General features: G+C 45.6%; 1 protein-coding gene across 2 annotated transcripts in view; it reads left to right on the top strand.

The window, feature by feature from the left end:
* The window catches only part of ZER1 (zyg-11 related cell cycle regulator), a 166,069-nt gene extending 148,277 nt beyond the window's left edge, over positions 1-17,792 (top strand). The window contains exons 14-16 of one of the 2 annotated variants that reach the window (XM_030207903.1): positions 14,917-15,014; positions 15,783-15,885; positions 16,163-17,792. In XM_030207903.1, coding sequence (XP_030063763.1) covers positions 14,917-15,014; positions 15,783-15,885; positions 16,163-16,220 — 259 coding nt within the window. In that variant the 3' untranslated portion in view covers positions 16,221-17,792. The remainder of the gene's footprint in view (positions 1-14,916; positions 15,015-15,782; positions 15,886-16,162) is intronic. The other variant, XM_030207904.1, reaches the window with a different exon arrangement.
* The last annotated feature ends 1,014 nt before the right edge of the window (positions 17,793-18,806 follow it).

Below are 18,806 nucleotides of genomic sequence, written 5' to 3' on the forward strand. Positions count from 1 at the left end.
AAAGACTGAAAGGAGCAGCTCGCAGAGTAAAAAACTTGCATCAGGCGTGGATGCTGTTTAAAAACACCATCCTGGAGGTTCAGGACAAATATATTCCACGTATTAGAAAAAAGGGAAAAAAGACTAAACGTCAGCCGGCGTGGCTAAACAGTAAGATAAAGGAAATCATTAGAGCCAAAAAACAATCCTTCAGAAAGTGGAGAAGAGAACCAACTGAAAGTAACAGGATAGATCATAAGGAATGCCAAGCCAAATGCAAAGCGGAGATAAGGAGGGCAAAAAAGGACTTTGAGAAGAAATTAGCGTTGGAAGCAAAAATACATAGTAAAAATTTTTTTAGATACATTAAAAGCAGGAAACCGGCCAAAGAGTCGGTTGGGCCGCTGGACGAAAATGGTGTTAAAGGGGCGATCAAGGAGGACAAAGCCGTAGCGGAGAAATTAAATGAATTCTTTGCTTCGGTCTTCACCGAGGAGGATTTGGGGGGGACACCGGTGCCGGAAAGAATATTTGAAGCGGGGGAGTCGGAGAAACTAAACAAATTCTCTGTAACCTTGGAGGATGTAATGGGTCAGTTCAGCAAGCTGAAGAGTAGTAAATCACCGGGACCTGATGGTATTCATCCCAGAGTATTAATAGAACTAAAAAATGAACTTGCGGAGCTACTGTTAGAAATATGCAATCTGTCCCTAAAATCGAGTGTAGTACCGGAAGACTGGAGGGTAGCCAATGTTACTCCGATTTTTAAGAAGGGTTCCAGAGGAGATCCGGGAAATTATAGACCGGTGAGTCTGACGTCGGTGCCGGGCAAGATGGTGGAGGCTATTATTAAGAATAAAATTGCAGAGCATATACAAAAACATGGATTGATGAGACAAAGTCAGCACGGATTTAGTGAAGGGAAGTCTTGCCTCACCAATCTAATGCATTTTTTTGAGGGGGTAAGCAAACATGTGGACAATGGGGAGCCGGTTGATATTGTATATCTGGATTTTCAGAAGGCGTTTGACAAAGTGCCGCACGAAAGACTCCTGAAGAAATTGCAGAGTCATGGAATCGGAGGTAGGGTATTATTATGGATTAAGAACTGGTTGAAAGATAGGAAGCAGAGAGTAGGATTGCGTGGCCAGTATTCTCAGTGGAGGAGGGTAGTTAGTGGGGTCCCGCAGGGGTCTGTGCTGGGTCCGTTGCTTTTAATGTATTTATAAATGACCTAGAGATGGGAATAACTAGTGAGGTAATTAAATTCGCCGATGACACAAAATTATTCAGGGTCGTCAAGTCGCAGGAGGAATGTGAACGATTACAGGAGGACCTTGCGAGACTGGGAGAATGGGCGTGCAAGTGGCAGATGAAGTTCAATGTTGACAAGTGCAAAGTGATGCATGTGGGTAAGAGGAACCCGAATTATAGCTACGTCTTGCAAGGTTCCGTGTTAGGAGTTACGGATCAAGAAAGGGATCTGGGTGTCGTCGTCGATGATACGCTGAAACCTTCTGCTCAGTGTGCTGCTGCGGCTAGGAAAGCGAATAGAATGTTGGGTGTTATTAGGAAGGGTATGGAGTCCAGGTGTGCGGATGTTATAATGCCGTTGTATCGCTCCATGGTGCGACCGCACCTGGAGTATTGTGTTCAGTACTGGTCTCCGTATCTCAAAAAAGATATAGTAGAATTGGAAAAGGTACAGCGAAGGGCGACGAAAATGATAGTGGGGATGGGACGACTTTCCTATGAAGAGAGGCTGAGAAGGCTAGGGCTTTTCAGCTTGGAGAAGAGACGGCTGAGGGGAGATATGATAGAAGTGTATAAAATAATGAGTGGAATGGATAGGGTGGATGTGAAGCGACTGTTCACGCTATCCAAAAATACTAGGACTAGAGGGCATGAGTTGAAGCTACAGTGTGGTAAATTTAAAACGAATCGGAGAAAACTTTTCTTCACCCAACGTGTAATTAGACTCTGGAATTCGTTGCCGGAGAACGTGGTACGGGCGGTTAGCTTGACGGAGTTTAAAAAGGGGTTAGATAGATTCCTAAAGGACAAGTCCATAGACCGCTATTAAATGGACTTGGAAAAATTCCGCATTTTTAGGTATAACTTGTCTGGAATGTTTTTACGTTTGGGGAGCGTGCCAGGTGCCCTTGACCTGGATTGGCCACTGTCGGTGACAGGATGCTGGGCTAGATGGACCTTTGGTCTTTCCCAGTATGGCACTACTTATGTACTTATGTACTTATGCTAGAGAAAGAATGCGCTGCATTGCATTTTTCACTATTATTGATTGATTTCTAATAACTGCACAACATGAGGTATTATTAATAAGTTCACAAACATCATCATCAATCTGCCTTTGTTGGGCGGTTAAAGCAATGTCCAATTCATGGGTAACAACATGTAATAATGATTGTAAATTGTCTAATTGACATTCCTAATTCAGCAGTGGCAGCTGGTTCTGTAAAAGGTATCCAAGATGTTGTAGTGTTGCTGCGGCAGCTTCAGAGCTCTGGTATGAAGGAGGCTGTTTTTGAAATTCCTCGTCTGCCTTCATGCATGCTGTTTCACGCGTCTGTGTCTCAGTTTTCATTTTATCAGCATGGTATAAGTCTGCTGCAACCATGAACAGATTTAAAACATGTAAGTGTTTCTGTAAGGATTTTCCCTTTTTGTTTTGTTGTATGTATTTTAAAACAGACAACAGCTGAGTTCTTACAAATGAACCACCACCTGGCCATGATAAAAATGAATCCTGTGAGGCATATCCAGCCCATTTCTCACAAACCTTTTGAATAACGGGTGCCTCAAAGGGAAAAGTATCCTTAACATGCACAAGGGGTGAGCAATTCTTTCGGCTATCTACATACAAAACATAAGGAGTGATAGATGTTTCTCCCTGACCCTCTGCAGCGGGTTGAGGGAATGGTTCCTTCTTAGACTGAAAAGGTCTCATGATGTAATAACAAACAATGCCTAAGCTAGCAAAATACACAGCAAACAATAATATAGATAATGAAAGATACAAGAATAAAAATAAAAAAGCAATTTTTCAAAAGACTTTGCTTCAAGATATACTCACGGTTCAGCTGATTGACAGTCTATAACCTACTCAATCCAGGCTGGCCATTTCTGGAGATCATAGGAAAGAAAGTCACACGATTACCAATCCAAAAACTTAATCAGAACAACGGCAGCCGCGTCCTGTCGCGGTCGCCAATTTGTTTATTTACACCTTATATGTGTGTAAACAAAGAAACTGACACCTATTATAAAGAAGAATAATCAAAAATTTTTATTTTTTCAACTGTCCTCCCTTGGACAGAGGCAGCATGAGAACATCACACTGGAAGCAAAGTATACTCACAATATATATATTTAGCAGTAATACAGAGATATATGTTTGCTCAGCAGTAATACAGAGATATATGTTTGCTTTGCTTAAGATACATATACTCTCCTCAGTTTATATACACTTACTTTCGTACTACACCCAATGCCTGCACGTCAGCAACCCTTTCGTTTGAAGCCTGCCTGTTCTTTCTTTTCTTCCTTATCTACAAATGCCAGCAACATTCTTTCTGCCCTAGCACAGACTGTCTCTGTTTCACACCAGGCTACCCAGCTCAAGGCTGATTCTATGACTCCCTTATTATTTTCACAGGTTTGTGACTCATATCTCTTTTGCCTTAATACTTGCATTCCACTGACCATAGGAACTTTCTTTTTTCCTCATTATATTTAACAATCTGCCATTTGGATGACCAGTCTTCCCAGTTTCCTAAGGTTCTCCTGTGATTTCTCACAGTCTGCATGTGATTTAACAATTTTAAATAGCTTGGTTTCATCTGCAAATTTAATCACCTCACTTGTTTCAATTTCCAGATCGTTTACAAATATGTTAAAAAGCACCAGTCCTAATACAGATCCTTATGGCACTCAACTTTCCTCCATTGAAAGAACTGGCCATTTAACCCTACTCTTTGTTTTCTGTTTTTAACCAGTTCAAAGTCTACAACAGTACATTGTCTCCTATCCCATAGTGTTTTTTAGTTTGTCCACATGCTTATTCATGCCTTCAAGAAATGTAGCAGATTGGTGAGGGAAAATTTCCCGTGGCTGAATCCATTTTGACTCTGACCCATTAAACCATGTTTGTCTGTGTGTTTGGTAATTTTATTGTTTATAATAGTTTATATTGTTTTGGCCAGCACTGGCATCAGGCTTACTAGTATATAATTTCCTGAATCACCCCTGGAACCCTTTATAAAAATTTGTGTCACAGTTTCATTAAATTTGTTAGTTTTCTTACTTATTCTGTGTAAACATTCAGAATGAGTTGCAGAATAGTCATGTGTGTGTGTATATGGGGTATGTGAGTTGCAGAAATGTGTGTCTGTATGTGTCTGTGTATGTGTAATATATATATGTATGTATATATATGTGTGTTGTTTTTATCTATCCCTCTCTAGACCCCCGCAGGACCCTTCCCCATGGAGGTGTACAGAGGGTTTGCTCTTCTAAGATCTTGTTAATCACCCCCTCCCTGAATTCCAGTGACACCCCATTCCATGGTGTTATGTCACGGGGTTCTAAGGAGCGCCTCCGGTCATGGAGGCGCAGGGGGGGTGACAGAAGGCGCAGTTCAAATCTAATTCCCATGACCACAGCTTTCTGTCTATCTGGATCTAAGTGAATCTTTGGCCATTTATGTTCCCACATGAAATGTATGTGAGTGAGAAATCTTACTTGTGTGTGAGTAGTATTCTGTGAAACAGGTGGAGGAGAGAGAATGGATTGAAACAAAGACAGAAACAGTTTAGTGAAAGAAATAGTCTTTTTTTCTCACCCAAATCAGGACTTCAAACTTGGTACATTCATCGGACAGATTCTGGATTCAACCGGCCAGAGCTTCGCTCCTTGGAGATTCGTTGGAGAAAACGTTCCAACGATAGCTCTGATGCCCACTTCTTATATAGCATTTTCAGTACATACAAGTCAATTGGAGAGGGACTTTTTTCTCTAATCTTGCTTCATCTCTGAATCACACTTAACCGCAGATCAGGTGCCCACCTGCCCCTCCTCTCAAAGATTTCTTCATAGTGCCAATTTCAACACTTTTAAAACCTCTTTCCTAATACTGAGAGAGATCTGTGTCTTTATATCTTGTGATACTGGAAGCCATTTTATAAAGACAAACTCCATTTTAAGAACCAAGCTTTTTACCATTTTTGTCATTATTTTCTACATCGTAAGTTTTACACTCAATTTGAAAGTTGTACCAGGTTTCATTAAGACTCACCAAGCAGTCCTGCTCCTGCAGGCTCTCTACTATTACTACTACTACTACTATTTAGCATTTCTATAGCGCTACAAGGCATACGCAGCGCTGTACAAACATAGAAGAAAGACAGTCCCTGCTCAAAGAGCTTACAATCTAATAGACAAAAAATAAATAAAGTAAGCAAATCAAATCAATTAATGTGAACGGGAAGGAAGAGAGGAGGGTAGGTGGAGGCGAGTGGTTACAAGTGGTTACGAGTCAAAAGCCATCAGCTGGTTATCAGGCCTAGTTAGTGCTTTTCAGCTGTTTTAAGCTGTGTAGCTTGGCCCACCACCATTCCAGTGGATTGGTCTCAAGCTAGAACACATATTAACAGTATATATATATATATATGTGTGTGTGTGTGTGTATATATATATATATATATATATATATATATATATATATATATATACATACATACATACATACATACACACACACACATACTAGCTCTACCTGGCCACGCGTTGCTGTGGCTCAGTCTGCTTAAATGGAAAAGAAAGAAAAGAGGAAGCACACGTTTCTAATAGGTTTAATTTCACAATGCTTGTGGGTATACAATATTTTTTGTTGTTCCATTGTGTGTGCAGAGATAGAGATTGTCTGGTTTGCCGACTGTAGAACATGCAACATATAATTGTCCATGTGAGAAGCAATCCGTGTGTAGATGTAAACGGGTGAATTCTAAAGATTGGCCCTGAGCTTTGTTGATGGTGATTGCAAATGCCAATCGAATTGGGAATTGCAATCTGTTAAATTGAAATGGCATATCTGTTGGAATCATAGGAATGCGAGGAAAGAGGACATGTTCACCTTTGAAAGGTCCTGTCAAGATTGTTGCTTGTATGACATTGCTCATTAATTTTTTTACTGCAAGCCGCGTGCGGTTGCAAAGCTTTGGCTGGTTGATATTTCGCAACATGATAATTGGCACGCCGATTTTCAATTGCAGTACGTGCGGTGGCATCCCTGGCAGATCGAGTGAATTGAAAAAGTCTGTTGGATAATTAAGCACGTCATCTGCTTCCAGAACAGTGTTGACGGACTTGTATGTGAGTGGCTCGCTTTGAATGTTAGACTGAATAATATTGTTCAGTTCGTAGACGTCTTTGTTCTTGGCTGCAAGAATAGCTCGTTCACTCAGCGAATCATGATTCTTATAATTGGTTTGAATATTGGGAAATACTTTTCAACCAGTTGTTCTTTTGAGGTCACTAAATTGCAGAAGTTATGAGGCAATGAAATTCGTCCTGAGGTCAGATCAACCGGCACCTTTCCGTTACCAGTTTTCAGCAATTGATGTGAGAATATCTGAGCTGATTGATCGTTTTGCAGCTGGACACGCATATTTGTAGTTAAGTTTAATGTCTTTACGTGTTGCCACAAAGTAAAGTATTTTAGGCAAGCATTTATTTCGTCCGCTGGTGTCGCTCAAGGAACTACAGGTAATGTTTGCCTGAAATCTCCTGCAAGCAATATTAATGTGTTCCCAAATGGTCTGATGTTTCCATGCAAATCTTGCAATGATCGATCAAGAGCCTCGAGCGGTATTTTTCGCTGTGCTGTTTCCTCGGCACATATTTGAGCCATTCTTTGTCAGTTTTGCTCGTTCGCTGATGCCCATTCTTCCTCAGTTTGATTTGCAATTGTAGGTATATAAAAACATGCGCGTATTCGAATGCAACGTTGTGTCCAAATTTGAAAGCAATCGGTGAAGAACTTTCGGAGATTTAAGCCACTCTCAGCCTGTCGCATTGATTCTGTTGAGAACGAAGCAGATCTGAAGCTGCAGAACGCGATCGCCGTGCTCACAACCGTGCATCGTCAAGTCTGGCTGCACGTCGCTCTGCTGCTTCCTCAGCACGTATTTGAGCCATTCTTTGTCTGATTCACTTGTTCAGTGATGGCTGTTCTTCCTCAGTTTGATTTGCAATTACTCGTCGCACTGCTTCCGCTGCGCGAGTATGACAGCTGTGACATCTATATAATAGTAGGTATATAAAAACATGCGCGTATTCGAATGCAACGTTGTGTCCAAATTTGAAAGCAATCGGTGAAGAACTTTCGGAGATTTAAGATTTTGAACAAACGAACATTTACATTTTTATATATATATATATATATATATACACACACACACACACACACACACACACACGGGACATTAATCTTATACCATTTGAAACTCTTAATGTTATTTCATCTCAAAGAGAATTTAAGCCACAAATTTGTTTTTATAAAATTTACATAACTACATTCTTTATATGTAACTAGTAAAAAAGCCCCGTTTCTGATGCAAATGAAACGGGGGCTAGCAATGTTTTCTTCTGTGTGCATGTGGGAGTGTGTGTGTCCCTGCCCTCTGGCCTCTCTCCCCTCCCCCCCTCTGAGTCCTTCACTGTTACAGAGCCAGCGATTTGATTTCGTGCTCTGCTGTTTTCCTTCACTGACTGTGTTACAGAGAGGGCAGGGCAGACACTCATAGGGAAACCGGATATCTCGCCCCCTTCACACTTCCGGCTGGAGGCTTCATAGAACGTTGGTTTTGCCTTTTATACAGAGAGATTTGCTGCAAAATAATATATATATTTGAACTGTTTTTGTTTTCTTGACATCTAATCTTGGTAGCTATCCCTTACTAATCTAATTAAACAATAAATAAAATATGTGTTTATTTTGGAATATTGAGGACAGAAGATATCTGTATGTTTCCTGTGGGTGAGCACTTGTGTACGCATATAAAATGCTCTTAGAACATTTTCTAGCCTTTCTGCAGGTAAAGATAACTTGCACTGTGTAACAGCATGTGTCTTTTTACTTGTTGTGAAAACTATGTGGCAGGAGAGGTCACAGAGTGACGACATATGTTAAGTGCCTTTTTTTTCTTGTAATGTTTGATGGACCCTCTCACTAGTGCCCTGATGGCGAACCTATGACACTGCAGCACTGACACGCGTAGCCATTTTCGATGACACACAGCGCCGCTGCAGTGTGATCCGCCCTCCCTCCTCGCTTCCGGAAACTAACCTTAAAGCCTCCTTTCACGTCGCAGCAAGCAGCAGCAGGGCAGGCCACTCCTTCCTTCCGTGTCCCGCCCTCGCCTGACGTAACGTCCGCGAGGGCGGAGCACAGAAGGAAGGAGGAGAGGTCTGCCCTGCTGCTGCTTGCTGCGACATGATAGGAGGCTTTAAGGTTAGTTTTGGGCCCGTTAGCGGGTGGAGGGGGGCCCAGCGACCTCAGGTGGGCAGCGATCTCGGGTAGGGGGGGCCCGGGGGCGGTCCTAGTAGCAGTGATTTTTCTCGAAGTGACACACCACCCGAGTTATGCTCGGTGTTTTGGCGAATTTTGACACACCAAGCTCAAAAGGTTGCCCATCACTGCACTAGTGTATCAAAAACTGAATCACCCTTAATTTGGTCCTAGACTGTAAGTATTCTGTGATAGTAAGGCCTAAATGATGATATATTTTTATTGGCATCCAGACCTGGATAGGTGTGTTTGCAGGAAACCTTCATTCTTTAAGGGCTCCTTTTACAAAGCCATGCTAGCTATTCTGGCATGGCAAATGAGATAAAGCCCATTCAATTCCTGTGGGCTTTCTCACATTTGCCATGCCAGAATTGCTAGCGCGGCTTTGTAAAAGGAGCCCTAATTACCGTAAATTCATCAGTTACCTTTCTAGTTGTACTGCTACCAGAAGCCAGTTATAATCATTGTTCAAAGGAAATGACAGTCTGATTGAAACATTGCTCTCTCTATTCAGCAAGAAATCTGTTTTCCATATCATCAAGCTGATCAATCCATAGACTGGTGGGTTGTGTCCATCTACCAGCAGGTGGAGATAGAGAGCAAACTTTTGCCTCCCTGTATGTGGTCATGTGCTGCCGGAAACCTCAGTATGTTCTCTATCTCAGCAGGTGGTGGTCACACACAGCAGCAGCTCTGGCTAGGCCTCCAAGCCTAATTTTTAGGTTTTGTTGAGTGCCTGGGGTTGAGGGCTCTTTTGAGCAAGTGCAAACCTGGTGGTGCCAGGTCCCTCCTTTTCTCCCCCCTCCCGCTGGCTCCGTTAAAAAAAAAAAAAATTTTTGAACGTCCTTAAAGGCGTTTATTTCGACGTTTATTTAAACGTTTATTGCAGCTACTCACTGGGACACCAGGTCGTTACAGCTCGGAGCGGACAGCAGGTAATTTTTACCTCTTTATAGCGGGCAGGGGGTTCCCCGATTTATCTCCACGTGGCATATGGCGTCGGAGGGCGAGGGCGTAAAGAGTCGCTCCCCGGATCGCTTGAGCGCTTCTAGAGGGGATGCGGGGGTCTTAAAGCCTGATTCGCCCTTGTTGGGTGACAGTTTCGTGGCCGATGAATGTCCCGGTCCTTCCTCCGGCGTGGCGATTTTTCCCGCCATAAACGCCCATCCCCCGCTCCTCGCCTCCGCCATCTTGGCCGGCCACGCGGCTCGGACGGCTTCTTCTTGGGCCGCCCTTGAGGTTGGAGACATTAATGCCATGAACGCCCTTAATTTGGGCGACGGCACAAAAGCGGCTAAAGTTAAGCGCCGTTCTTCCCGCGCGGCTCCTTCGCGGAGTGTCGCGCCGGACGCCATTTTGGATGCGCAGCATGTCTCTCCCCCGCTCTTGCGAGCGCCGGTTGAGGGTGCGTCTAGGGCTGTTGCCCAGGCTGCGGAAGTACACAGTCTGGGGGGTTTCTCCCCCGAGTTTGTTTTGCTGCTGCATCAGGCCTTCCTTATGCAAAACGCTGCCCCTGCTCCCTCGTCTGGTAAAGAGGTTGAGGTTCCCAGAGGTAAACGCCCTCAGGTTGATTCCCAGGCCTTGGAGGACTTTGTCTCCTCCGTTGTAGATGAGGGCAGCGTATCTGAGGTCTCCCAACGGTCCTTTGCGGATTCCTTGGAGGAGACAGATCCCCGCTCGGATGGAGCGGATGACCCCTCTGCAGCGCGGCTTTTTAGCTCAGAGGATTTGTCCAACCTGTTGGTACAGGCCATGGACACTTTGAAGATTTCCTCTCCGGAGGACGTCTCTCCCTCAGCCCCTGTTGGCTCTGCCATTATGCTGGGGACGAAGCGCCCGCCTAGAACCTTCCACGTGCATGATGCCATGCACACCTTAATTTCGGCTCAATGGGATGTCCCGGAAGCGAGCCTTAAAGTGGCTAGGGCTATGTCCCGCCTCTAGCCTTTGACTGAAAGTGAACGTGAGGCCTATCTGTGGCCTACCGTGGATTCTTTAATCACTGCGGTGACTAAGAAAACGGCGTTGCCGGTGGAAGGTGGCACGGCCCTAAAGGACGCCCAAGACAGAAGATTGGAGGCGGCCTTAAGGTCGTCCTTTGAGGCAGCTGCTTTAAGTTTGCAGGCCTCAATTTGCGGCTCCTATGTGGCCAGGGCATGCCTGACTATGGTGCAGCGGGCTTTCCCCTCGGATCTTTCCTTGAGGGCTGATTGGCCGGCCCTGGAATCGGGCTTAGCCTATTTGGCAGACTTGCTGTATGATGTCTTGAGGGCCTCAGCGAAAGGCATGGCTCAGACAATCTCTGCGCGGCGGTGGCTTTGGCTGAAACATTGGTCTGCTGACCACGCCTCTAAATCCCGCCTGGCTAGATTGCCTTTTAAAGGCAAGCTGCTCTTTGGGGTCGAGCTGGACAAAATCGTGACCGATCTCGGCACGTCTAAGGGCAAGAAGTTACCAGAGGTCAGGGTTCGGGCTAGTACTCGCCCTGGTACCTCCAGAGGACGGTTTCAGGAAGCCCGTCGGTACCGCCCGGGCAGGTCGGGCTCCTCTGCCCCCTCTTCCTTCAAGAGGAACTTCTCCCCCAAGCAGCATTCCTTTCGCAGAGACCGCCGTCCCGGAGGTGCTCCCTCCGGTCCTCCCCCAGGGTCTCGTACCCAATGACGGGGCCTTGGTCCACGCCCCAGTGCAGATTGGAGGACGGCTGTCCTCGTTTATGGGCGAGTGGACCACAATAACTTCAGACGCGTGGGTGCTGGAAGTCATCAGAGACGGCTACAAGCTAGAGTTCTGCCGACCCTTAAAAGACGGGTTTGTACTCTCTCCCTGCAAGTCTCCGGTCAAAGCTGTGGTAGTGCAGCAGACCTTGAACAATCTGATCCGCCTGGGGGCGGTCGTTCCGGTGCCAGAAAATCAGCTTGGCAAGGGATGTTACTCCTTTTTTCTTTGTGATACCAAAGAAAGGAGGTTCTATACGGCCTATCCTCGACCTCAAAGGGGTCAATTGGGCCTTGAAAGTTCGGCACTTTCGCATGGAGACCCTCCGCTCTGTTATAGCGGCAGTGAAGGCAGGAGAGTTCCTGGCATCCTTGGACATCAAGGAAGCGTACTTGCATATTCCCATCTGGCCTCCTCATCAACGCTTTCTGCGTTTTGCAGTACTGGGCCGACACTTCCAGTTCAGAGCCCTCCCGTTCGGGTTGGCTACTGCTCCGCGGACCTTCTCCAAAGTAATGGTGGTCATCGCGGCCTTCCTGAGGAAGGAAGGAGTTCAAGTCCATCCTTATCTGGACGACTGGTTGATCCAAGCCCCCTCTTATGCAGAGTGCGGCAAAGCTGTGAACCGGGTGGTTGCTCTTTTGAGCTCCCTGGGGTGGATCATCAACTGGGAGTAAAGCCAGCTGCGCCCGACTCAGTCCCTGGAGTATCTGGGAGTTCGATTCGACACCCAAGTGGGCAGAGTGTTCCTGCCAGACAATCGGATTGTCAAGTTTCAGGCTCAGGTGGACTAGTTCCTAGTAGCCTCTCCTATTCGGGCTTGGGACTACGTGCAGCTGTTGGGCTCTATGACGGCCACGATGGAAGTAGTGCCCTGGGCCAGGGCTCATATGAGACCACTACAACAATCTCTGCTGCTGCGCTGGACTCCGATGTCGGAGGATTATGCTGTGCGCCTTCCCTTGGACCCAGCAGTGCACAAGGCGCTGAGCTGGTGGATGCAGACAGACAAGTTGTCTGCAGGAATGCCTCTGGTGACCCCGGAGTGGATTGTCGTCACGACAGACACCTCTTTGATGGGCTGGGGAGCCCACTGCTTGGGAAGGACAGCGCAGGGGCTCTGGTCTCCTGCAGAGGCAAGTGGTCTATCAACCTCCTGGAACTCAGAGCCATTCGGTTGGTGTTGTTGGAGTTCATCCCGGTACTGGTGTTGAAGCCTGTACGGGTCCTGTCGGACAATGCCACGGCTGTGGCCTATGTCAACCGCCAGGGAGGTACCAAGAGCGCTCCTCTAGCCAAGGAGGCCATGAATCTATGCCAGTGGGCGGAAGCGAACCTGGAACAGCTGTCAGCGGCCCACATTGCCGGAGTCATGAATGTCAAGGCGGACTTTCTCAGTCGCCATACCTTGGAGCCCGGAGAGTGGCAGCTATCTGCTCAGGCGTTCTTGGGCATCACGAAGCGCTGGGGCCAGCCGAGCCTAGATCTGATGGCGTCATCGGCCAATTGTCAAGTGCCGCGCTTTTTCAGCAGAGGACGGGACCCTCGATCCCTGGGAGTAGATGCTCTTCTCCAACAGTGGCCGACACAAGAGCTTCTCTATGTGTTCCCGCCCTGGCCCATGTTGGGCAGGGTGCTAGACCGGGTGGCAAAGCATCCCGGCAGGGTAATCCTGGTGGGTCCGGATTGGCCCAGACGTCCCTGGTATGCGGACTTGATCAGGCTCTCAGTCGGCGATCCTCTGCGGCTGCCAGTGGAGCAGGGCCTGTTTCATCAGGGTCCCGTGGTGATGGAGGATCCCTCCCCCTTTGGTCTTACGGCCTGGCTATTGAGCGGCAGCGTCTGAGAAAGAAGGGCTTCTTAGACAAGGTCATCGCCACTATGCTGAGAGCGAGGAAGCGCTCTACTTCTACTGCTTACGCCAGGGTTTGGCGTATCTTTGCAGCGTGGTGTGAAGCAGGCTCACTTTCTCCCTTCACTGCTCCAATTTCTTCAGTGTTGGCGTTCCTGCAAGAAGGTCTGGACAAAGGCCTGTCGCTCAGTTCCCTGAAAGTTCAGGTAGCGGCTCTGGCTTGCTTCAGGGGCCGCCTGAAGGGTGCTTCCCTGGCTTCGCAGCCAGATGTGGTGCGCTTTCTCAAGGGAGTTAATCACCTGCGCCCTCCTCTGCACTCAGTGGTGCCTGCGTGGAATCTCAACCTGGTGCTAAGAGCATTGCAGAAGCCGCCTTTTGAACCCTTGTCGAGGGCATCTCTGAAAGACCTGACGTTGAAAGCAGTCTTTTTGGTGGCTATCACTTCAGCCAGAAGAGTTTCCGAGCTCCAGGCACTCTCATGTCGAGAGCTTTTTCTGCAGTTCACTGAGGCAGGAGTGACTATTCGCACAGTGCCTTCCTTCCTGCCCAAGATTGTTTTTCGCTTCCATGTGATTCAGCAGCTCTGTCTCCCTTCCTTTCGTAGGGAGGTCTACCCAGAGGAATACTCTGCTCTCAATTTCTGGATGTGAGACGAGTCATCATCAGATACTTGGAAGTGACCAATGATTTCCGGAAATCGGATCATCTGTTTGTCCTGTTTACAGGTCCTCGTAAGGGTCTGCAGGCTTCTAAGCCTACAGTGGCAAGATGGGCAAGGAAGCCATTGCAGCGGCTTAGGTGGCCGCGGGGAAGGCCCATACCTTTGCCAGGCATTACCGCTTGACTGTGGCTGCTCGGGCGGAGGCCCGGTTTGGAGCTTCAGTGTTGCGGTCAGGGATTTTTATGTCCCGCCCTGGGTGAGTACTGCTTCGGTACATCCCAGCAGTCTATGGATTGATCAGCTTGATGATATGGAAGGTAAAATTATGTATCATACCTGATAATTTTCTTTCCATTAATCATAGCTGATCAATCCATAGCCCCTCCCAGATATCTGTACTGTTTATATTCTGGTTGAATTTTAGGTTCAAGTTTAGCCTTCAGTTACTTCAGGAGGACTTCGTGTTCAAGTTCTTCTTTCACTTGGATTCTTCAAGAGTTGAGACGAGTTTGTGTTACAGTGAGCTGCTGCATTCCTCTCCCCTCCGTTTTACGGGGCTGGATTGAGATTTAAATTCTGCCGGCACTCCCTCCCGCTTCGTGCGGCTGTAGGGCAGCTTTGTACCCCTCCCGCTTCGGCGGTGTTAGGGTCAGTCAGCTCCTCCCGCGGTTGCGGTTGCAGGATAAGCCAGATCCCCCCGCATCGGCGGGTGTGGTGTCCCTCCCCCGCTCCGCGGGGATGAGCTGGACGGATTCCCCTCCCCCACTTGTGTGGGGATGAGCTGGGTTAATTCCCCTCCCCCGTTTCGGCGGTGGTGAGCTGGGCAGAGTGTCCCTTCGTGGGTGTAATTCTCTAAGTGCTGAGTCCTGCGGATGGAGCTTTGATATCGACATACTGAGGAGTTTCCGGCAGCACATGACCACATATAGGGAGGCAAAAGTTTGCTCTCTATCTCCACCTGCTGGTAGATGGACACAACCCACCAGTCTATGGATTGATCAGCTATGATTAATGGAAAGAAAATTATCAGGTATGATACATAATTTTACCTTCTATTCCCTGCACCTTGAATCTTGTGATTGTGGATGAAGCACTAAACGAACTTTTCGCTTTATTGTGCAGATCGTTTGAGCCAATCCTGCGACTTCTCCCACAGGGAGTCTCCCCTGTTAGCCAGCATTGGGCTACGTGGGCTCTCTATAACCTGGTTTCTGTTTATCGTGAGTAACTTGTAGAACTGCCAGTTCTTACATTCTGTCTGCTTTTAGTTGTTTATTCTTGAGCTTGGTATACCGCCACATCATTTAACATCTCATAGCAGTTTACAGTACAAAATAACGTTATGATACTCACAAATGAAACATAACAGTAAATTAAAGGGAAAAAAAAATCAAGGAAACCATTTGTGGAGGCTTGACTGCAAGAGAGCAGCTAAGGTGGACTGAAACTGTATTGGTTTTCCTGCCTTGCTGGGCATCTTATGGTAAATGCTAAACTCGCTGCTGTTTGGATACTTTCCATAAACTGTCTCCCTGTCAAATTCTTAATACAAATTATTGTCTTGGCATGAAAATATCCCCTCACAAGGACAAGCTGACCTCTGCTCCCCCACCAGTCTCCTGTCTTCTGAAGAGAAGAGCCCCAGTTGAGGCAGCCTCTTCTCGGAGGACAAGTTCCTCATCCCTTTGATGTATGTGCCATTCTACTTATCTTCAGCTTCCTGTTTGCTGATATCTTTGGTTGTTTTCTTAGAATTAAATATTACATTGTGTGTTGTCTAATGGCCTTCTACAAGCCTAACCTCCTTTTCTTTTCTCTGCACGCAGCACAGCAGTCTGGTTTTGCTCAAACTTCTGATATCTGATTCGCTGTAAAAATAAGATTAATCTTTCTTTCACTGTGTTTGTACCTTGTGGCCTGGACTCGGGCATCATTCTTTATTATATATCTCAGATTTGTAAAGATACTAAAATTACATTTGTTCTCAGCTGACAAGTACTGTCCCTTGCTGATCAGAGAAGGAGGAATGCCCCTTTTGAAGGACATGATCAACATGCCCTCCACTAGGCAGGAGACCAAAGAGATGGCCTGGTAGGAAACTTATAACAGCTTATTGCTACAAATGCCAATATTTGGAACAATGTGGATAACATTGCTCCAGAAACAAACCTGGAGAGGCTTTGGGGAGTAGCTGCATTTATTAGCATGGGGGAGGGTGACTTCATGAGTGCTTGAGTGATGGGTGTACTGGGTTATCTGTATGATAGCAAGGACCTTGTCCTCTCTGTCAGGGCTTTAAAATGGCTAACTACTATTAATGTCAGTTCCATCTTTTCTGAATATCTTTCTGTGTCTTGTTTTTTGTTAGGAAAGTTTTAGAGCGCTGCAGTAACTTTAAGGAGGAGAACATGGACACATCCCGATAAAGACACAGCATTTTGCCAGAACTGCACATAAAGAGCAGCCTTTGTTCCCAGTACTGCCAGAGAAAAAGAGAGTGTATATGTATTTAGTTGTGTGTGATACAGCAGGTATAGTTGGACAGAGGACCTTTTGACAATGAAAACATTTCTCTATGTTACTGATTTTTTTGAAGGGATTCATTAAGTTTATTGATTTCTGTAACAAAAAAAAAAACAGCAGTAAGAACAACAAAAACCAAAACTGTGCTTCCATCGTTTGTCTTTTGGACTTTTTAGTCCACACAAAAGCCTCAACTGCCTGTGAGCCTTGGCGCTGAAGTAGGTGTGATTGATATTGTCCTCTATCCTGCTGCATGAGCTACTGTAGTATACAAAGCTGTATCCTATCCACTCTGATTTCTCAAGAAATTTGCATTTAGCATAAGTTTTGGCTAGCAATAAATTTATAGCGAAGTGTTGCTGGAAACAGGAAGCCTGCATTGTGCAGAGGTTCTCAAAAGGTGTACTCCAGGTGACAACAGCAGCGTGGAAATGCTGCAGACCCAGACCCACTCAATAAGCCTTTGAAGCATGCATTGTGGACTGAGTGAATGACAGAACATTTAAGGCTAAGATTTAACTAGGTTTATTCCTTTCATGTGCTCATTCTGCACTAACCCTACAACTAAGGGCCTCACTTATCTGTCTCTGAACCTTTGGAACATTTGCAGTACAATTTCCTTGTACACACCTGATTGATGGCATCCTCCACGAAAGCCAGCAGCATCCAGAGTCACATTCACCAGCTAGAGATGGCATTTTCAGGATTTGAACAGTGCATCACACAGATGTAAAGACACAGTACTGCTTGCTCATTTCTAGACCCCCTGTAACACTACAGACTCCTGTAAGATGTAAATAGTCACTGCAAAGGCAGTCTTAGTGTACACATGGTCCTCATACAACCTCTGCGATTTTTTTAAATTGTAAAACTTAGTTTCTTTTAATTGTTTTCTGAACTAATATATATTTTTATGTAACTTTTGATTGTTCCTATGTTTTGGCAAGTCTTGGGTTGTTATTTCTGATGTATTTTTTTCCAAGTGTTTCTAACTAAGTATTGGGACAGTATGATGGACACTGCTTATCCTCAGTGGAACTCATCACTGGAGCTTCAGAGTGTTCAGAGGATAGACTTCTTCTTAGGTTTCTTTCAGATGTTCTTGTGCCTGTCCTAAGGACTTCTTTTTGTGCAGTTAAGTAAAAAGTCTGAATTGGGCCTCTAACAATTTTGTCAGTGCAATGAAGAAACTTTTCTTAGACCACAATGGAGCCAGCTATAAATGGTCCTGTAATAGGACTGTTCCTGAATTACTTGTAGAAGAAAGAAGATGGGACTGTGAACAAATTAGGAAATGAGCAGTGTGGAATCTGCATAATTTCTAATTCAGAGAGACAAGAAGAAGACAGAATTGTGGTGGCTGCATATCTGTGGCTTTAGGAATTTCAGAGGAGCATGCATTGGTGGGGCAGGTGATGTAACTTGTAACTCTAATCAATAATATCAACTTTTAATAAAATTCCCAGTAAAATTAATTAATGTATGGTTGTGCATCATGTTTCTCATTTGTTTTTCTGAAAATAGTTTGTGGCTTGGATGGTTTGCATGATGCCTGTGGTGCTCAGAACATTACACAAATGTTGGGGTGTACAAGGAATCAATTTAACACAGGTATATGGGTGTTTTTAAACTTATACTGAGTATTCCAGGCACAAATGAGTTGCTATGATAGATTTAATTGACAATAACTCAGGGTTGAAAATGTATTTTCATAGTACAGGTTTGCTGCTCTTCCAGCCTTGTTCTTCCCTCTTCTTCAATCGTATGGGCTAAGCAGTATTAAAATTACTTTTTAGGTAGGGAAAGGGGAAATTAGATCTGATCTACTAATTTACTTAACTTTAGTCCCTCCAGACTGGCACAGATGGGTTATGCACTCTGACCAGCAGGTGGAGTCTGAGAACCACTAACTTGTGAGTTTAGCTAGAAGCTTTCATAGAAAGCCAGTAATCGAAAAGCCATGCAGCAAGCACTGACAAGGTCCAATAAAACACCTCTCAGGCAATAAACCACACAGGCTAGGAGTCGATGTGCTGCTGCTGTCTTGCATCACTGTCTTACACAGCACAGAATACACATGTGCTGCCATGGGAGACATCCAGACATGCTTCCCCCCCCCCCCCCCCACTGCTCCTTTCTTTGACTATGTTCTTTCTGGGCAGGCTCTGTGCTGGTCTGGAGGGACTAAAGGAAAATTAATTAGCAGATGTGACAGAACAGTGTGCTTTGTAAAATTGCCTTTATTAACTCTTGAAGTGCATTTCTCTGGTTTGGACAGCAGGTGGTGCATGTTTTATGTTAAAGATGTTTTAGAAAAGTGCATGCCCTCTTTTAGTTTCACTTAGTGAAGAAGTAAATCTATAGTACTGTAAGCAGTATACTTTTGAAACTTGTTGACTGTGGAGATAGCCCTGGAAATTGAAATTACCCAGCAGTTGTTGCTGGCTATTGCTTCAGTTTTAGCCCGGGAGAAAAGAGAGACAGATCTC

This window comes from Microcaecilia unicolor, chromosome 6 (assembly GCF_901765095.1).
Source record: "Microcaecilia unicolor chromosome 6, aMicUni1.1, whole genome shotgun sequence".
Taxonomy (NCBI): domain Eukaryota; kingdom Metazoa; phylum Chordata; class Amphibia; order Gymnophiona; family Siphonopidae; genus Microcaecilia; species Microcaecilia unicolor.